Source organism: Castanea sativa, chromosome 10, assembly GCF_040712315.1.
Source record: "Castanea sativa cultivar Marrone di Chiusa Pesio chromosome 10, ASM4071231v1".
Classification (NCBI taxonomy): Eukaryota; Viridiplantae; Streptophyta; class Magnoliopsida; order Fagales; family Fagaceae; genus Castanea; species Castanea sativa.
In genome coordinates this window covers 1690235-1706377 of record NC_134022.1, presented here as the reverse complement: position 1 = coordinate 1706377, position 16143 = coordinate 1690235, and the positions used below count along the sequence as shown (strand labels likewise).

Genomic DNA, 16143 nt, shown 5'->3' with positions numbered 1-16143 from the left:
TATTTTATTTAGTAGTTTATATTATTTTATTAGGTTGTATATAAAAACAAGAACTGAAATGTTTGGTGTATTGTAAAATGAGTTGGTAAAATAAATAAAGTAGTGTTTGGGGATGTAAAATGTGTATTATTTTACATCCTTAGATGTGAATGCTCCAAACATGTAACGGCTAGATCAACCAACTCACACCTAGGACAACCATCAATGATGAGCAAGTCAGCCACTACTGAGGGCTAGATCAACCACCCATGCCCGGACATCGATAACGAGGTGCAAAACAGCATGATAGATCGACCAACCCACTACCCAAATCACCCAACCTTGGATCTCCTTCGCTTCTCATATTGTTCTCACTTTGCTTGCATTCAATTCAATGTTTACAAAAAGAATACAAAGTATTTATAAAAGAAAACAAAAGATTTACAATGACTTGTCTACACTAAACAATCATTGTAGCATTTTTTTTAATAACAAAAAAAAATTTAAATTATACGTTTAACACTTAAAAGTTTGGTCTTTTTTTTTTTCCCTTTCAATATGAGATTTTTCATTTTGGTTCAACAAATTTAATTCTGTTTTTAAAATGGTTATTTAATTCGTCTTCATGATATTCGCTCTTAAGAGATAAAGAAATGTAGTTTTATTGGAATTTAATGGCCAAATCAATTACGAAAATGGACAGTTAAGCCATTTTGAAACTAGAATCAAATGAATAAAATGAAAAATCATAAACTTAAGAGACCAAGATGAAAATAACTCAAACTCTAAATGCAAAAAGTGCAAGTTAGTAAAAAAAAAGAAAAGAAAAAAAAAGATTGGAAGATATGTAGCTAACAAGAGTAGGTGGTTTTTTGTGTTTTAATAACAAAAATTTGATGGGTTTTAGTTAGCTCAACTGATAAATTTTCTAACGATTGAATAAAAGATTTGAGGGTTGACCCACGCCTACACCAAAAATTAATTTATGTCTTGTTCTAATAATAAAGAGTTATCATCAAAAGTGAACATTATAAGTTGAAATTTTCTAAAAAAATAAAAACATAAAAACAAAAATTTGGCTATTAAAATATAGGTAGGACCAAATGCAACCACTCTCTTTCTTTCTTTTTCTTTTCTAATTTTTTAATTTGTTACTTTTTCGGCTTAATCATTGCACTTATTATTTAACGTGTAAATTTGCAAGAGAGACCAGAATACATTGAACAGTGTAACTTGATTAGAAATACATTTTTGAACCATTAGAACCCCTGCTATTTGAAGGTAAGGTTTGCTTACAAACTAATTTGTAGCCAATGATTACAATTTCATTCAATATCTTTTTATTAAATGTGAATTTTGACAAATCTACTATTGAATTACATTTTCTTTTTATATCTTCCATGATTGTAAAATTTTTAAAAGATCAAAGATCATAACTATGTCATTAGTAAAATATTTAAATTTCAAGTTTTTATATAAAGTTATGTATAGAAATAAGTTTAAGGATTGAATAGTAAATAATTTTTTATTAACACAAAATTTGATATGCTTAATAAGAATATAAATAACTGTTAGATTTTCTAAATATGTAGTCATGTTAATTTTTTTTTTGTGGGACTCATAGCTATCGACTATAATAAAGTTTGTAGCCAAATTTTGTCCTTTCCAAATATGTCTTTTTTGCGCCAAAAGCACAAGATTTTTTTTTTTTTTTTGGGGTGAATAGATGATTCATTAAAAAACAACTAAGAAACAATAACAGGTCCAGGGCAAAGTCTCTTAAAATAAAAGCCTTTCAAATCATTCTCAAAAGCAAAAACAACATCCTCAGGCGTATCTTTCTTTCTTCTCCTCCTTCTTTTTTTTTTTTTTTAACTTACTTACACTTTTTGCATTAAGAGTTTGAGTTATTTTCATCCTCAAAAGCAAAAACACAAGCATTGCAACCAAAGGAAAGGTACAAATATGATACATGCAAGAAGATGAACATATGAGACAGTGGTGGTTGTCTCCGTTACAAGTCTGCATTGAAATTCTCAAAACGTTTAGTATGAGAGGTTCGCGAGATTTATTTATCAACAGAATGCTTTTCTTAGATATGAAAAAAGTACATGGGAAGAATAGAATTAAGCATTTATTTTTTAGCTAATGATGCATAAATATACCTTCATTGTGATCTCACCCACCAGTAGATTTTATTTTATATTTATTTTTACGGTAAATTAAATTAACATGCAGGTTTGGGTTGGTGGTAATTAAATCCAAGACATTTAAAAGAATTGGCCAATTTGGTTCGTAAGACGGGAGAAAAATGATTAATTGGCCTTACAGTGTTTAGAGACTAAGTTAACTTTAAAAACTAAATTGGTCAATTTGAAAATGTCTTAAACTTGGTTGGTATATTAGCCCAAACTGGGTTGGCATATAATCAGACTTGTAGTTACCGCTCAAGGATGTTTCTTTATTATCATGTATTAAAAAAGAGAGAATATTAAAATGAATATTCCTGTTACTTCTCCAACAGCTACATCAGGGCATAATAACAATAAGAATTTCTATCTTTTTCGTCAACCAAAAAAAAAGAAAAAGAAAACAATAAGAATTTGGAGAACATACTTGCACGGAGTTTTTAAACTTATACTGCACTAGGACAACGTTGCATCATCCCCAGCTTATGGGGCCCAACCAGGAGGCTTGATGTTTGGCCAATCACCACGACATCCCAGCCTTACATACAGCCTTTTCTTACCTTCAATTCAAAACACAAAAACAGGCTGGTCAGACTGCCCCCCCAAAAAAAAAAATAAAAAAAATACTAAATTAGAAAGAGACTGGTCAATTGAGGAGAGGACTGACTAGACTTGTACCAGTCCACCTTCTAGAATTGCAAAATTTCACCATTGATTATTAGTAAATTTCAACTTGAGTGTTTCACTTGTCTATTTGTTCTTCTATAAGCACTATAAGTTTTTTTTTGGTATTATTTTTTTCGTAAGCAAATTGTAGGTCAAATATGTTGCAAGGTATCTAAGGCACAATCAATTTGAGTAGCAGCAAGAAAAGGGTGCTGCATCAGTTGCTCTCAACATTGCCATCTTTCGGATTCTCCTATAACGATGCAAACCAAAGAATATACTAGGTTGCAGCTTGCCAAACTATCACAATCCCCAAATCAAATCCTTTAGATTTCCTAGAGTGCTCTACTAAATAGATTTATTTAAATCTTAACCATTCTTTAATGACTTAATAGTCGAGATTTTGCCATGTCAACATTTCACTAACAATAATCTTAATTATTTTGTTTGCAACATTATTTTATTATTTTAAGAGAATTGTTGGTGGAATATTGACATAGCAAAATCTAAACTCATAAATCATAAAAAAGTAGTTAGGATTTAAGGAAATTTATTGGTAAAGTACCCTAGGATATCTAGAAGATCTGAATACCACAAATGACTCGTAACCCCTCATTTTTAAGAGCACTTGGGAGTGCCAATAATTCAGCCCTATATTAATTTTGACAAAACGAAGTGACATTTAACCAGGAGACACTAAAAGCAAAAGTACAACCATAAGTATAAATTCAAGTCATTTTTGGGAACTAATTACGTCCAATCTAAAGGTCCCAAAGACAATTGAAAAGAAAGACATAACTAGCATATTGAAATGAACTTGAAAGCATGATTTTAACCACTTAACGTGTTTTTGCAATAGCCTCTATTAGAAAAAAATAATAATAATAAAACAACTCAAATATGGCATTAAAAAAAGCTTAACATAGATTTGAAACCATTATAGAGTATATGAGAAAATATGAAAAAATCACTATACACCCTTAGTGCGATGGTCACTCCACAAGTATAAGTGCATTTGGGGAGAGGGGGGCAAGGGCCGGGTTCAAGTCTCCAAGAAAGAGTTTCACACACATATATACTTAGATTAGACTAGAATTGATGAATATTTATAGTAGCCTAAATCCTAAAATAATAATACTTGAATTGATAATCAGCTGACTAATGAGTACAATTCAAATTCAAAGTCTGCTGAAGATAGGTCACCCTTAATTCTTTTCCAACCATCCGTTACAAATCAATGATTTAATTTGAAACAGTTGTATATTACTTGAGTTTAGTTGATTTGCTATGATTGTAAATCCCTAAAGTTTAGCAACTGATTGGCTGTAATTGTAAATCCTTACAGTCTAGGGAATTGTGTTTGTAATCTTTTCTATATATACAAGACAGAACACATCTCACGATTGTGTGGTTTCCAATACAAATAATTTTCCTCTTTTGTATTCCTTTATGGTATCAGAGCATACGTCTAATGACCATATAATAATTTTTTTTTTCTTTTCTTCAGTTTAGCTGGTTTCAATGGAAGCCAACAACTCTTCAACTGGTGCCATGGTACCCAGCCCTTCCACATTCATGTCGATTAAACTTGATATAACCAATTATCCTCTTTGGCTTGCTCAAATTGTTCCAATTTTTAAGAACAAGAATTTGATGGGATTTTTAGATGGTACAGATCCATGTCCTTCAGAATTCAAGCGTGAAAAAGATGGTAAATCATTCTCTTTCTCCACCAATGCTATCCACAATGGCTCGTTTTTCATTGCCTTATGCAACATGGACCTCACTAGAGAAGAGATATGCTTCTCAATCCAAAAATTGTATTCTACAGTTACAAAATGATTTACTCAACAAAAAAAGGAGAGGGTGATTTGATGATTATTCTGCTTATTTATGTTAATGATATTTTAATCATTGGAAATAATTCATCTCATATTTTTGAGCTTATACCTGGGGAAATTGTTTTCTTCAAAGGATTTAGGACCTCTGCGTTTTTTTTCTTGGTCTTGAGGCAGTATACAGTTCTAATGATTTGTTCTTAACTCAAACCAAATATACAATGGACTTGTTATATCACACCAAATTTTGGGATGTCAAGCCCATTTCCTTCTCCTGCTCACACTAGATAGAAATTGAGTCTTTATGATAGTGACCCTCTTCTTGATCATACTAAATATCTAAGTGTCGTTGGGGCACTATATTGTTTGATACACCTAGATATCTCTTTTGTGGTAAACCAAGTGTGTTAGTTCAAGCACAAATCTACAATGACTCATGGATTGATGTCAAATGAATCTTACGTTATTTGAAGAGAACTCCTAATCATGGTCATTTTAACCAAACTGGTTCTATGCGTTTAGAAGCATATTCAGATGTTGATTATGTTGGGAGCCCTAATGATCGTCACTCTATCGGAGGCTATTGTATTTGTTTTGGTCATAATCTCCATATCTTGAGTGCCAAGAAACATTGTACTGTATCTCACTTGAGCACCGAAGCAAAATACCATCAATTGACATATACTACATCTGAGATTTCGTGGGTTCAGCTGAGTAGAGGGGAAAAAAAAAGAGTAAAAATCCTCACCTGAATTTTCTCGACCTCTCACGCTGATCTCTCAATCTCTCATTCTCTTAGGTTATGTTAATAGTGCCCTTAGGGTAATTGTTAATAAACTATATTAAGAAAGTTTCAATATCACTTTTATTAGAAATAGAAAAAGCTGTCAACAAAATTAATTGCTTTATTATTTTTCCATAAAATATTTTTAAAAATAGTTCCTAAACTAATAACCCCAGGGCATTCTTTAACATTTCTCATATTTCAATAAGTACCACCACTATTATTATTAATTTATTATTATTATTATTATCGAATTGGAATGTTGGGTTAGACTTTAATATTTTAAATAAGACATAAATTTATAGGTTTGTGTGTGTGTGTGTGTATTAATTAATTAATATATGTATCCCCACCGTACCCGTGTCTTACTTTTTCAAAAATTGTAGTGTTGCCGTGCCCTACATATACCCGTAACTTTTGGTTTAAGTCATGTCACTTTTGAGTTTAATCAATTTGAATATGTATGTTATATATATATGTTGATTTGATTTATTTAGTTAGTTTTGTTAAAGATTATTACATAAGTATTGATTAAATTATCATTCGTTGAATATATTTTAAATTTATAATGAATATACCTTTATATATGTATATCTATAATTGTTTATAAATTTCATCAATAATTTTTTTATTTCATCAATAATTTTTTTATCTTACAATATACAACATTATACAATACAATACACGACACACAAAAAAAAAAAAAAAATCAATTTACGATACGATTCTCGTTTTGTTTTGACAACTATGCTGAGCTCATTGTACTACCCCTTGAAGATCCTATATTTTCTTTTCATGTTTTGTTCTATCATTACGGAAAGAAAAAAGTTTGGAATGCATGCCACATTTCCTTTGCTTCCAGTTCAAAAAGTAGCACTACATTCGATAGGTTTTGCTTACCAAATATATAAAATATGCAGATTATATGAAAATGAGGCCATCTTTGTTGTAGTAAGTAGTAACTATTAACTAGGGAGTAAAGATGGAATGCTAATATGATAACTGAGTACCTGGAAGGTTTTTGTCTGATAGAACTAACTGTTTAATGGCCCTCAAGGATGCCTGAGCCACACTTTTGGTCTGATCAGAGTCCCAACCTTGAAGCTTGACAACCACATCTGCTTTTGAGTAACCTAATCTAGCATCTTGAATATGCCTCCTTGCCTCCTCCTTTGCTGAATCTTCATCTGCATTGAATACTATTAACAACCATCCTAACTGAAATTTAGGTGAAATTATTATGTAGAAAAACCTATGAAGCATGGGTGCGGGTGCGGCGGGACTCGGCAATTAAAAAATTATTAAAAATATTTTTATTTATATTTTCTAAATATTTTTACTATTAAAATATTCTTAAAAAACATATTACTATGCCTTAATTCACAAAACAAAGAAAGAAGAAACACAAAACCAAAAAGAAAACACAAAAGAAGCCACAAATATTCAAAATAAAATTGAGGAAGGACAGATTTAGGGTTTTTGGGTCTCATTCAGAGCTGATTTCGGCTGTTCCGGCATGATTCAAGGCCTGTTTCGGCCATTTCAGTCGCCGGCCGATACGGCCCGATTCTGGCTGATTCGGCCCGAATCGGCGCGAATCGAAGTTGAGTCGACGCAATTCAAGCCGCATCGGCTGAAAAAAAAAAAAAAAAAAAAAAAAACACGTGGCAGACGCGGCCCGACGCGCGAGCAGCGGCGTCCCTCGCGCGTCGCGCTGCGTCGGACGCGGGTGTGGCACCTCTGGCACCGCGTCCGTGCATCATAGAGAAAAACCTAAACTAACAAGGCAGAGGATTATTAATTGGGATTCAAACGTGAAATTTGGGTTGAGAATTACAGCTGGACAGGAGGCAGATTCAAAGTGGGCCACAATCCATCAAAATAATTGGCCCAATTACAATTGATTCAAAGGCAAAAATCTGCAGAATTGGATAAATAAATATATATGTTAAAAGACTGCATCTACTCTTGAACTGACCTTACTGCAAGGATGATATATATATATATATCCAATAAGGCCCTTTGACCCTAAAGATCTCTTAAATGAGCCCTTTCATTGTTGGATTTAGTATGTAACTACCATGATCACCTACCAAATGATCACATGATTTGAGGTACATGCATAGGAAAGAGGACTGCGAGGCAAACTTCAATCAACATACTTCCCAGGAGTGCTGTTAAAGGGAAATCCTAAAATAAGCATAGGAAGTTTCTTTAAAAACTACGTAATTCCAGGCGTGTTTATATCTTTTTATTACTTACTAAGTATCTTTGGTGATTGAAGTTGGCAATACACTTATAATACCCATCTTACTGAACTGAAATAAATTGAAATCAAGCTCTGAAGAGCATTACTAGTGCAGCAGTACACTTATGCCATGAAGAAGTAACCTCAAGGGATTGGTCTAGTGGTTTCTATGTAAGGCTTCATGAGATCCATGAAATCTTGGGTTCGAAGACTCTAGCCAGCATTTTGAGGCCACTCCGAAGGGATTCCTTCTTGTAATTACCTAGTGTGTGTGAAATGGGTGGTTATACACACTCACACGAATAGTTAGGTGCTTGAAGAGCTCGGGACACTCTTGTTAGCCAAAAAAATAAATGAGGGGATATTTGGTAGACTGTAATAGAAGTTATAATGTAATATTTATTCATATAATTTAGTTCTGTGGTTTGGTTATGCTTTTATTACAAGGAATAGTCATTCCTTAAGAATAGTTATTCTTTAAAATGAGGAATAAATATTCATCTCTAAAATGGTTCTAATGACTATTCCTTGGTAGGTGTAATAACTTCTAAAAAATTAATATATTTTCAAATATATAAACTTTTTATATGCACATAACAATTATAAAAATAAAAAAAAAATCATCAAAAATAACTTCTCTCTCCTAAATTTAAAAAGTAAATTAAAAAATAGAAATATAATTGTAGAAGTAACATATTTCCTAAACATAAATCTTAAGTTTTATTCTTATGTCACACCTTACAACCAAATGTATGAATATGTTTATTTATTCTATTATAACACTTTTTATTCCTAGTAATAAAAATTACCTCCTATTATAATCCTTATTTAGGGTACCAAACGTGATCTAAGCTTTATGGACATTAAGGTTCACAAGATGGTATCTAAGAACATGAATTCAATGCATTAGTCATAGTTAAAACACTAAAAGAAATGTTAGAATAATGGCAAAATGATTAAATTCATCATTTCCCAAAAACTTAAGCTATTAGGAAATTATGAATTTAATCATTTAACCATCATTCTTGTTAACTATTAGAAAAGGGTGAATTTAATCATTTGGCCATTATTCTAACAAGAAAAGAGTTGGAGGAGCTAAGGGAGAGAGAAATCAGAAAAGTTTATAATTAAATTAGCCCAAGGAGAACGGCCCAAATATTCTAAGAAAGTTAATTGAATTCCTCATTAGCAAAACACCTACCCTAAACATTGACATATGCAACTTCAATTATCAAGTGAATAGACACAACTAGCATAACCTAAATATTCTTAGACACAAAAATCATCATCGTATATTAAGGCAGTCATATCTGAAGCCCAAGTGAAAAATTTATGTTACATAATTTTTGGCAACCATAAATACTCTCTCAAAAGCTGAAAGAACTCAGTCCATCTAATGCCAATAGTTCCTTAAAATTTGTGGTCCAATCTATACAAATTGCCGTTGAGATCGTGTAAGATAAGCCAACTGAAGTTCTCCACTCCACTATAACTTCTACTTTACTGCATGATTTGTACAACCAATTTGATTGTCACATACATGTATAACTTTTAATGGAAAACTTTAAAGTTTTGAGTCAGGTTCTTCACTTCAAGTGCATAAGCATTATTATTATAAAACGTTTTGATCCCAACAGGAACAGAATGGGAGACTCGAATTAGTGACCTCCACTTCATGCCGCATGGTCCCCAGCCAATTATCCAGGTTACATAAGCATGAAAATTACATCTGCTCCTTAGGGGGAAAAAAAGTTGATTTTGAAAAAATGATTTCCAAAAAGAAAAAAGCATATAACCTGATCAATGAGATCTCTCTCTCTCTCTCTTTTGGATAAGTACATCAATGAGAGATCTCTTTTTCAAAGATTTCCAGTTTAAAGTAAGTTCGCGGGAGTGATGATGGCTGATTGGATGGGTCACATCTAAGTAAGCATATATTCAGGTATTTACAAGTATTGGCTACGGTCTGGATGCAAATAGATAAGTACATCATCTATAGATGTCCTCAAGATAAAATAAATCTACTTATGTTCAGGAATACTTTGAACAAAGTGGAGAATTTCTCACAAAAACTTGTTATATGTAAATTTGGGTCCCACAGATGATGATACAGCTTCTAAGAAAGTATATTTCACAAGATACACTACTAGGGCTTGTTTATCCAATAAAAGGCAAAGAATAAAATATCACACACAATTACCTGTAGCTTCAGTTTGGGACAGCCAGACAGTAAATCCTGCATAGAGATGCTGCCATTTATCAGCCCTTCTAGCAGCTCCCTGCTGCCCTCCTAGTGTTGCAACAACAGCCCGTACATGACTGCAAAACCAACCAAGCCCAGAAAAGAATGCTCTCTGTTTCTAACCCAAACAAGAAAAAGAAAAAAAATCTGTTGATCACTTCCAGCCATAGACAGTACCTACTTAAACTTTCTAATATAGCACTTTCTGCTTCTGCTACAGAGTCAGAGCCTTCAGTAAGCACCCCTAAAATTGATTAGACTTGTTAATGCACTGCGAGGTGGAAGATACAAGTCATTTCAAGCAATAACTATGATCACCTTTCTGAGACTTATTAGATCATACAAATTGCACGAGGTAAACCATAGCAGTTAGATCATTTTCTTTATGGAGTAAAACATTGGGCTAATGAAAGCATAGACAAATAGAATGTAACATGGAGAAGATAAAAATTTTAGAACAAGCAAATTGAAGGTGTAACTCTGCATTTGAATGCAAAAATAAGGCATTTAAGGAGAGAAAGAGACTGATGACAGCATGGATAACTTCAAGAAGAAATAAAAAATTTGATGTATCCAATTGAAGACATGCCTCTTAACAGGCTAATTGGAAAAGCTTTTTGCTGCTTAATTCATAAAAATTGTAGGAAACATAACATCATTTTCTATTGATAGTTTTGTGTGAATAATGTTCCAGCCCTCAACAAAAGAAATCAACCATATACTAGATTATTAAATGTCTACAGAGCTGTTCAGTATGCACAATAAGAATTAGCCACATCTATTATTTTTTCATGTCTAATTTAGACTCGCTATATAATTTTGTTCACATCTTTAAATGTAAGTACATTGTCTTTCATCAGCTTCATGACCACCACTACTACCACCATCATCATCATAAATCATCAAATTTTCAGTCAATAGCTGTCTTATAATGCAAAATAATATAGCAGTATCCTTCAAAAAGAAACTATGAATCTAAATACTACAGATTCATTTGTCGTACATCTGGGGATTTAAGCCACTAATATTTTATGCATGGGTGATGAGCTTGGTCAGGGAAGGCAAAGATCTAGCCTTAATGACCAATAACCATTGTTGACAATATACACTTACATGAATCAATAGTTTGCTTCGCATATGTTTCAAGCAACTCTTTTGTGGTAAGTGGTGTGTACCTGAAGACCGTATCAACCCAATGGAACTATTAGGAGAGGAGAGATACTTCAAAAACAAAGAGAAATACATTTATTGGATAATATTGGCAGAACATTGCATGATGTAAGCAAACAATGGATCTGGTATTTTTTCATTATGCTATTAACTAATCCTAATTCTGTTAATGGTTCCTCGATAGGTAATGATATTAAACTACAAGAAGGAAATGAAGGTCTGCTACAGTTGGAGAGAACCTCCCCCTCGGATGGAAAGTGCATATTTGCTGACCATGTATGCCTTTTCCTGGCTAAACAAACCAGCATGGGATTAGTGAAATCAAGGATACCTTTCCTTTTAAAAGTAGCAATGAGAGCTTATTTCTCACTACTACTGTTGGAAGCTTAAAAAAGAACAATAAGCTGAATCCAGACTTACTCCAATGGGCAACAATTAATAAAAACCAACTTATTGAGGCACATTGTGATGCCATTTTATTCAGTTCAGGATAGAAGGTAATCATAATTGATAATTACATGTTTTTCATTAGAAATTAGTAGACTATCATTAACAAATAGGAACGAATAGAATTGTTAACTGAGCGATAAACTAAAAATTGATAAAAACATGGATGGTTTAAAAAAAATTAAAAATTAAAAAAAAAAAAAAAACAAGATAGTAGACTGGCATGATTACTAACACCAGCTGGTCAAATTCGGTGGAAAGTTGTAACTAGCCAGTGACCATTATTGTTAGCTAAAAGGAAAATAAAATCAGTACCCAATACCAACTGCAATTTCTCGAGCCACTGTCTCGTTAATTTCAGTTGAATCCCCAACAATGAAGATTGCTGTTCCTTGCAAAAGTTGCAGAGATCCCACTGTCAGGGAGTCCCAGGACTCCACAATGTCAGGCCATTTCAAATCTGGATCTTGCTTCTTCAAGTTTACAACCAGTTGATCGTCATCTATGTACCTGTCCAAAGCATGAAGCCTCTGTCAAACAATGAAGACCTATATACTGGTTTTAGAAGTTCAAAAAGAAAAAAGTCACTCACAAACCATATTGTTTCAGCAGGCTTTATTCTTTCAAATAGGCGATCAGTTTCTATAAGTGTGATGAGAGACCCATAACGCTGTATTCTAATTTTCAAAGAGTTGTCATTTGCATCCACAGATATATCTCTGTAACTTTCAATGTCCTGGGCCCCGAGTTGTAATCTCAGTTCCACCTCAGAAGAACCATCAGAAAACTGCATATGTTTCACATAATTAAATTGGATGGATTCAAACCCATCTGGTAAAAGAACCAAAAGATTGCTAACCTATTCATTAAGTTTCAAAATTCTTTAATACAATGAATGGTAATATCTATGACTATATGTTGCTTCATGCTAGAATATTAGAAGTTCGGTGGCATCAGTCTATTTGAGGTTTAGAAAATACATTGGCCTGCTTTACTCAAAGTAAGTCTTCATAAAGGAACCCAAAGGACACGCATCCAATAACTTTCTGTCCTGACCACCAGGTCCACATCACCACCCAACTGAAAAATGCTCATTTCAGAGGATTGTACTGAATGATCAATTATTCCAAAGCTTGATATAGCTTTTTGTACTAATAAAATGAAGTGATGTTAATCTAACATATCTGCATGATAACCTCACTATTGAATACCCTTTTCCTCAGAATTGCATGTGTGCTCCATTCTTTGTTATGACATTGCTACTTTGCTAGTTTTAGGTGATTTGTTCACTTTATTGGGTAGCTACACAGTGTGAAAAACATTCGTTGTTATTACATTAATATTCATTTGTTTGTTTAACAATAAAATTCATCTGGCAATAATATGAACTATGAGACTGAAATACTATCTATCCCTTATGCCTAACAAAGAACTTTCTAGTTTCCAACCCTAATTTGAATTTAATTCCCAAAAGCAAACATGCAGGACTTCATTCAAGGGAGAAGAGAAAACGCTCAAAAAGCAAATAAGTATTTTCAGAAGAAAGAAAGAAGCCTTAGTCGAAAACCTTTGGGATTTAGCTATGGGGGACCTCAACAGATTAATCGGGATTGGGCAAGTATATATAATTTCCATAATTAACACGTCCTTGACTCGAACAAAATCACTCTTTCTCATCAATGCATTAATTATTTTTCTTTGCACATGACCAAACTATCACAAGCATTTCCCTCTATTTTGAGGAGGATTTCTTCAGTTCACATCCTATTGTATCTTCACTTATCCATCTCAATATTCTCACCATCTTAGCTACACTAGATGTTATTTCTTGATAACCCGACATTCAATATGCATAACTTGTCTTAAAACGGTCTTATTAAACTTTCTTTTATCCTATGATTTCTTGAGAGTTTGTATCTGTTAGCATATAGCATAGTCTAGTCTAGCCCATCAGGCTTAGCCCGGAATACTATACTTGTAGTATTCCAATATTACTTGTATTTCAAGTATATTTAGCCTATATAAGACTCTCTATTATATAAGGTTATATACATATAATATACATCAATATACAAACTATTCAGTCTTTCTCTCTTTCACTTTATATTCTTAACAATATTTGTATCTCCTCCTCTCCTATGTTTGTACTGAAAGAAAAGAAAATTAATTGTTCATTTGGGTTAAAATTAAAAATTAAATTATAAGTTGATTTTACTTTTTTGTACTATCCATAAGTTTACGTTACTATTTCAACTTACTTTTTTTTTTTTATTTACCTTACACAGTAATAATTTTTTCTGTTTCAGTAAAATAAGTTATATCCGATCACGATCTAACAACGAATCGAAATTGTAGCTTTAATTAAAAAAGAAGAAAGAAAAAAGAAAGTGATACCTCGTAGTTTTTGGAGGAGACGACGGGGATAGTGGAGGCACTTTTGCAGATGAAGGAGAGGCGATTCGAGTTGGAGGAGGAGGTCTTGATGACGTGACTACTCCAACTCCGAACTGAATTTGAATTTGAAATTGAAATTGAATTTGAAGGAGATAAGTTTAGGGTTTTGATTGGGTTTTTGTTTACAGAAAGAATGCAGATAGAGGCAGTAATGGTAGACATTTTAACTGACTACTCCAAACTTCTTCGATTAGCAGTTGCTTTGCTATATATACTATACATTTTTTAAGATTCGGTTCACTTCCTTTATCCTTATCCACAACAACAGTCACGATATAGTACTCGCATCATTTATCTACTACCCTCGTCACAGGCACAGGCCTTTTTTTTCTTTTCCTTTTTTGTAGTGGCAGTAGAAAAAATAAAAAATACTATATTTTTTATTATATATAAATTTTTTATTTTGAAAATCTAATTTAGAAGTGGGTAAATAAATTTGAAAATCAATAAAAAAGTAACCATATTTTTTAGATAATGTTTTAGTAGAAGTTAGGGTTGTATTTTTACCGGATTGTCCTTTAGTTTTGTCTCTACTTAAACATAAGAATGTAAGGATATTTTAGAACAAAAAAATCTAAATTGTCTTTCAGTTTATTTTTAGATTTGTTTTTGAATAAATGTGAGGCGTTTAACTTATTTTTCTATTTTAAAAAAAAACAATAAATGTATAGTTATTTTGAAGAAGTGGGTTAGTGGAAGAGTGTTCATATTTTGTAGACAATTTTTTAGTGCAAGTTAGACATGTATTTTTACCAAACTATCTTTTAGTTCTGTCTCTACTTAAACCTAGAGGTGCAAGAGTATTTTGGAACAAAAAAAATCAGGTCCAAATAGGGGCAACCGCTTAAATAATAGTATCTAAATACCCCTACACCCCTAAGTTTGAATAGAGACAAAACTAAAGAATAGTTTGGTAAACTACAAGTCTAACTTGCACTAAAATATTACCTACAAAATAGGAACACTCTTCCACTAACCCACTTCTTCAATGTAATTATACGTTTATTTTATTTTTTTTAAAGAAAAATAAGTTAAACACTTCACGTTTATCCAAAAACAAATCTAAATATCTTATAAAAAAAATTTAATATATAAAAAAAAAACTAAAGGATAATCCGGATTTTTTTTTTGCTCTAAAATACTTTTATATTCCTATATTTAAGTAGAGACAAAATTAAAGGACAATCCGGTAAAAATACAATCCTAACTTCCACTAAAACATTGCCTAAAAAATAGGGTCACTTTCCTATTGATTTTCAAATTTATTTATCTAGAGAGGTGCTACGTCCACAACATTTTTACAATATTTTCACAACAAATCATTGGTGGTTAGTTATTATTGGTTCAAATTTGAACTTAACACTAAGATTACTTTTTTGCCCCAACAATAACAACCAATAACAACCTGCCACTTAAGATTTGTTGTAAAAATGTTGTAAAAATGTTGTGGACATACCATTTCTCATCCACTTATAGATTAGATTCTCAAAATAAAAATTATATATATAATAAAAAATATTGATTTTTTTTCCTACTATCACTAAAAAAAAAAAAAAAAGCCTCATCTCACGCGCGAAGCACGTGGGATGAGGCTAGTTATTTCAATTGTTGCTTATTTTACTATTTATTTTAACGCAAAATCCTACCATTCTATTTTATACTACCACCAAAAAAAAATTGATGTTAATGATATTTTTAGAACAATTGTTAAGAGGACAAAACTTTACAATACTTTAGGTATTGTCCCTTAAGTTTCCGTCTTAATATTTAGTCATGTGATTATTTAACTAAAAAATACACTTTCATTCCATGAGAAAAAATTCATATGACTAAATCTTAAGAAGAGAACCTAAAGAACGGCATTTAAATACTATACATAAGTCTTACCCTTATTAATAAATCATCTTAAGAAATTTTTAACTTTACTTTCATAAAAAAATATAAAAAATTATCAGAAAAATCAAATTTTAAAATAGTTTCTAAATCAATGCATTAAGGTACCCATTAACATTTCTCTAAAAATATTATGCACATTAAATCATTTATTTTAAAATTTTATTTTAATAAAATATTTATTCTTCTACATTTCAATCACTAGTCGCTAACCCGTCTTATGCACGGAAACT

At 32.0% G+C, this 16143-nt stretch overlaps 1 protein-coding gene across 2 annotated transcripts; it reads right to left on the bottom strand.

Moving 5' to 3' along the window:
• Positions 1 to 1746: 1746 nt before the first annotated feature.
• On the bottom strand, positions 1747 to 14273 carry LOC142613416 (putative inactive shikimate kinase like 2, chloroplastic). 2 transcript variants are annotated; one of them, XR_012840278.1, is made up of 9 exons: positions 13958 to 14273; positions 12160 to 12350; positions 11879 to 12073; positions 11060 to 11121; positions 10124 to 10190; positions 9905 to 10023; positions 6467 to 6643; positions 2596 to 2728; positions 1747 to 2001 (listed from the first exon to the last, which is right to left on the bottom strand). XR_012840278.1 is itself a non-coding variant. In XM_075785778.1 (8 exons), exons 1-8 carry the CDS (start codon positions 14177 to 14179, stop codon positions 2652 to 2654), a joined length of 1110 nt encoding a protein of 369 aa, XP_075641893.1. In that variant the 5' UTR covers positions 14180 to 14273; the 3' UTR covers positions 2414 to 2651. The 2 variants fall into 2 exon arrangements, 1 of the variants encoding a protein (XP_075641893.1); XM_075785778.1 differs by lacking the exon at positions 1747 to 2001 and having other exon boundaries at positions 2414 to 2728.
• Between the last annotated feature and the right edge of the window lie 1870 nt (positions 14274 to 16143).

Coding starts and splice junctions, on each gene's coding strand:
- LOC142613416 (XM_075785778.1), bottom strand. CDS start 14,179: ATGTCTACCATTACTGCCTCTATCTGCATTCTTTCTGTAAACAAAAAC. Junction 12,351..13,957: donor TCTCCTCCAAAAACTACGAG/GTATCACTTTCT, acceptor AAACATATGCAG/TTTTCTGATGGTTCTTCTGA. Junction 6,644..9,904: donor GTCCCAAACTGAAGCTACAG/GTAATTGTGTGT, acceptor TATTCAATGCAG/ATGAAGATTCAGCAAAGGAG.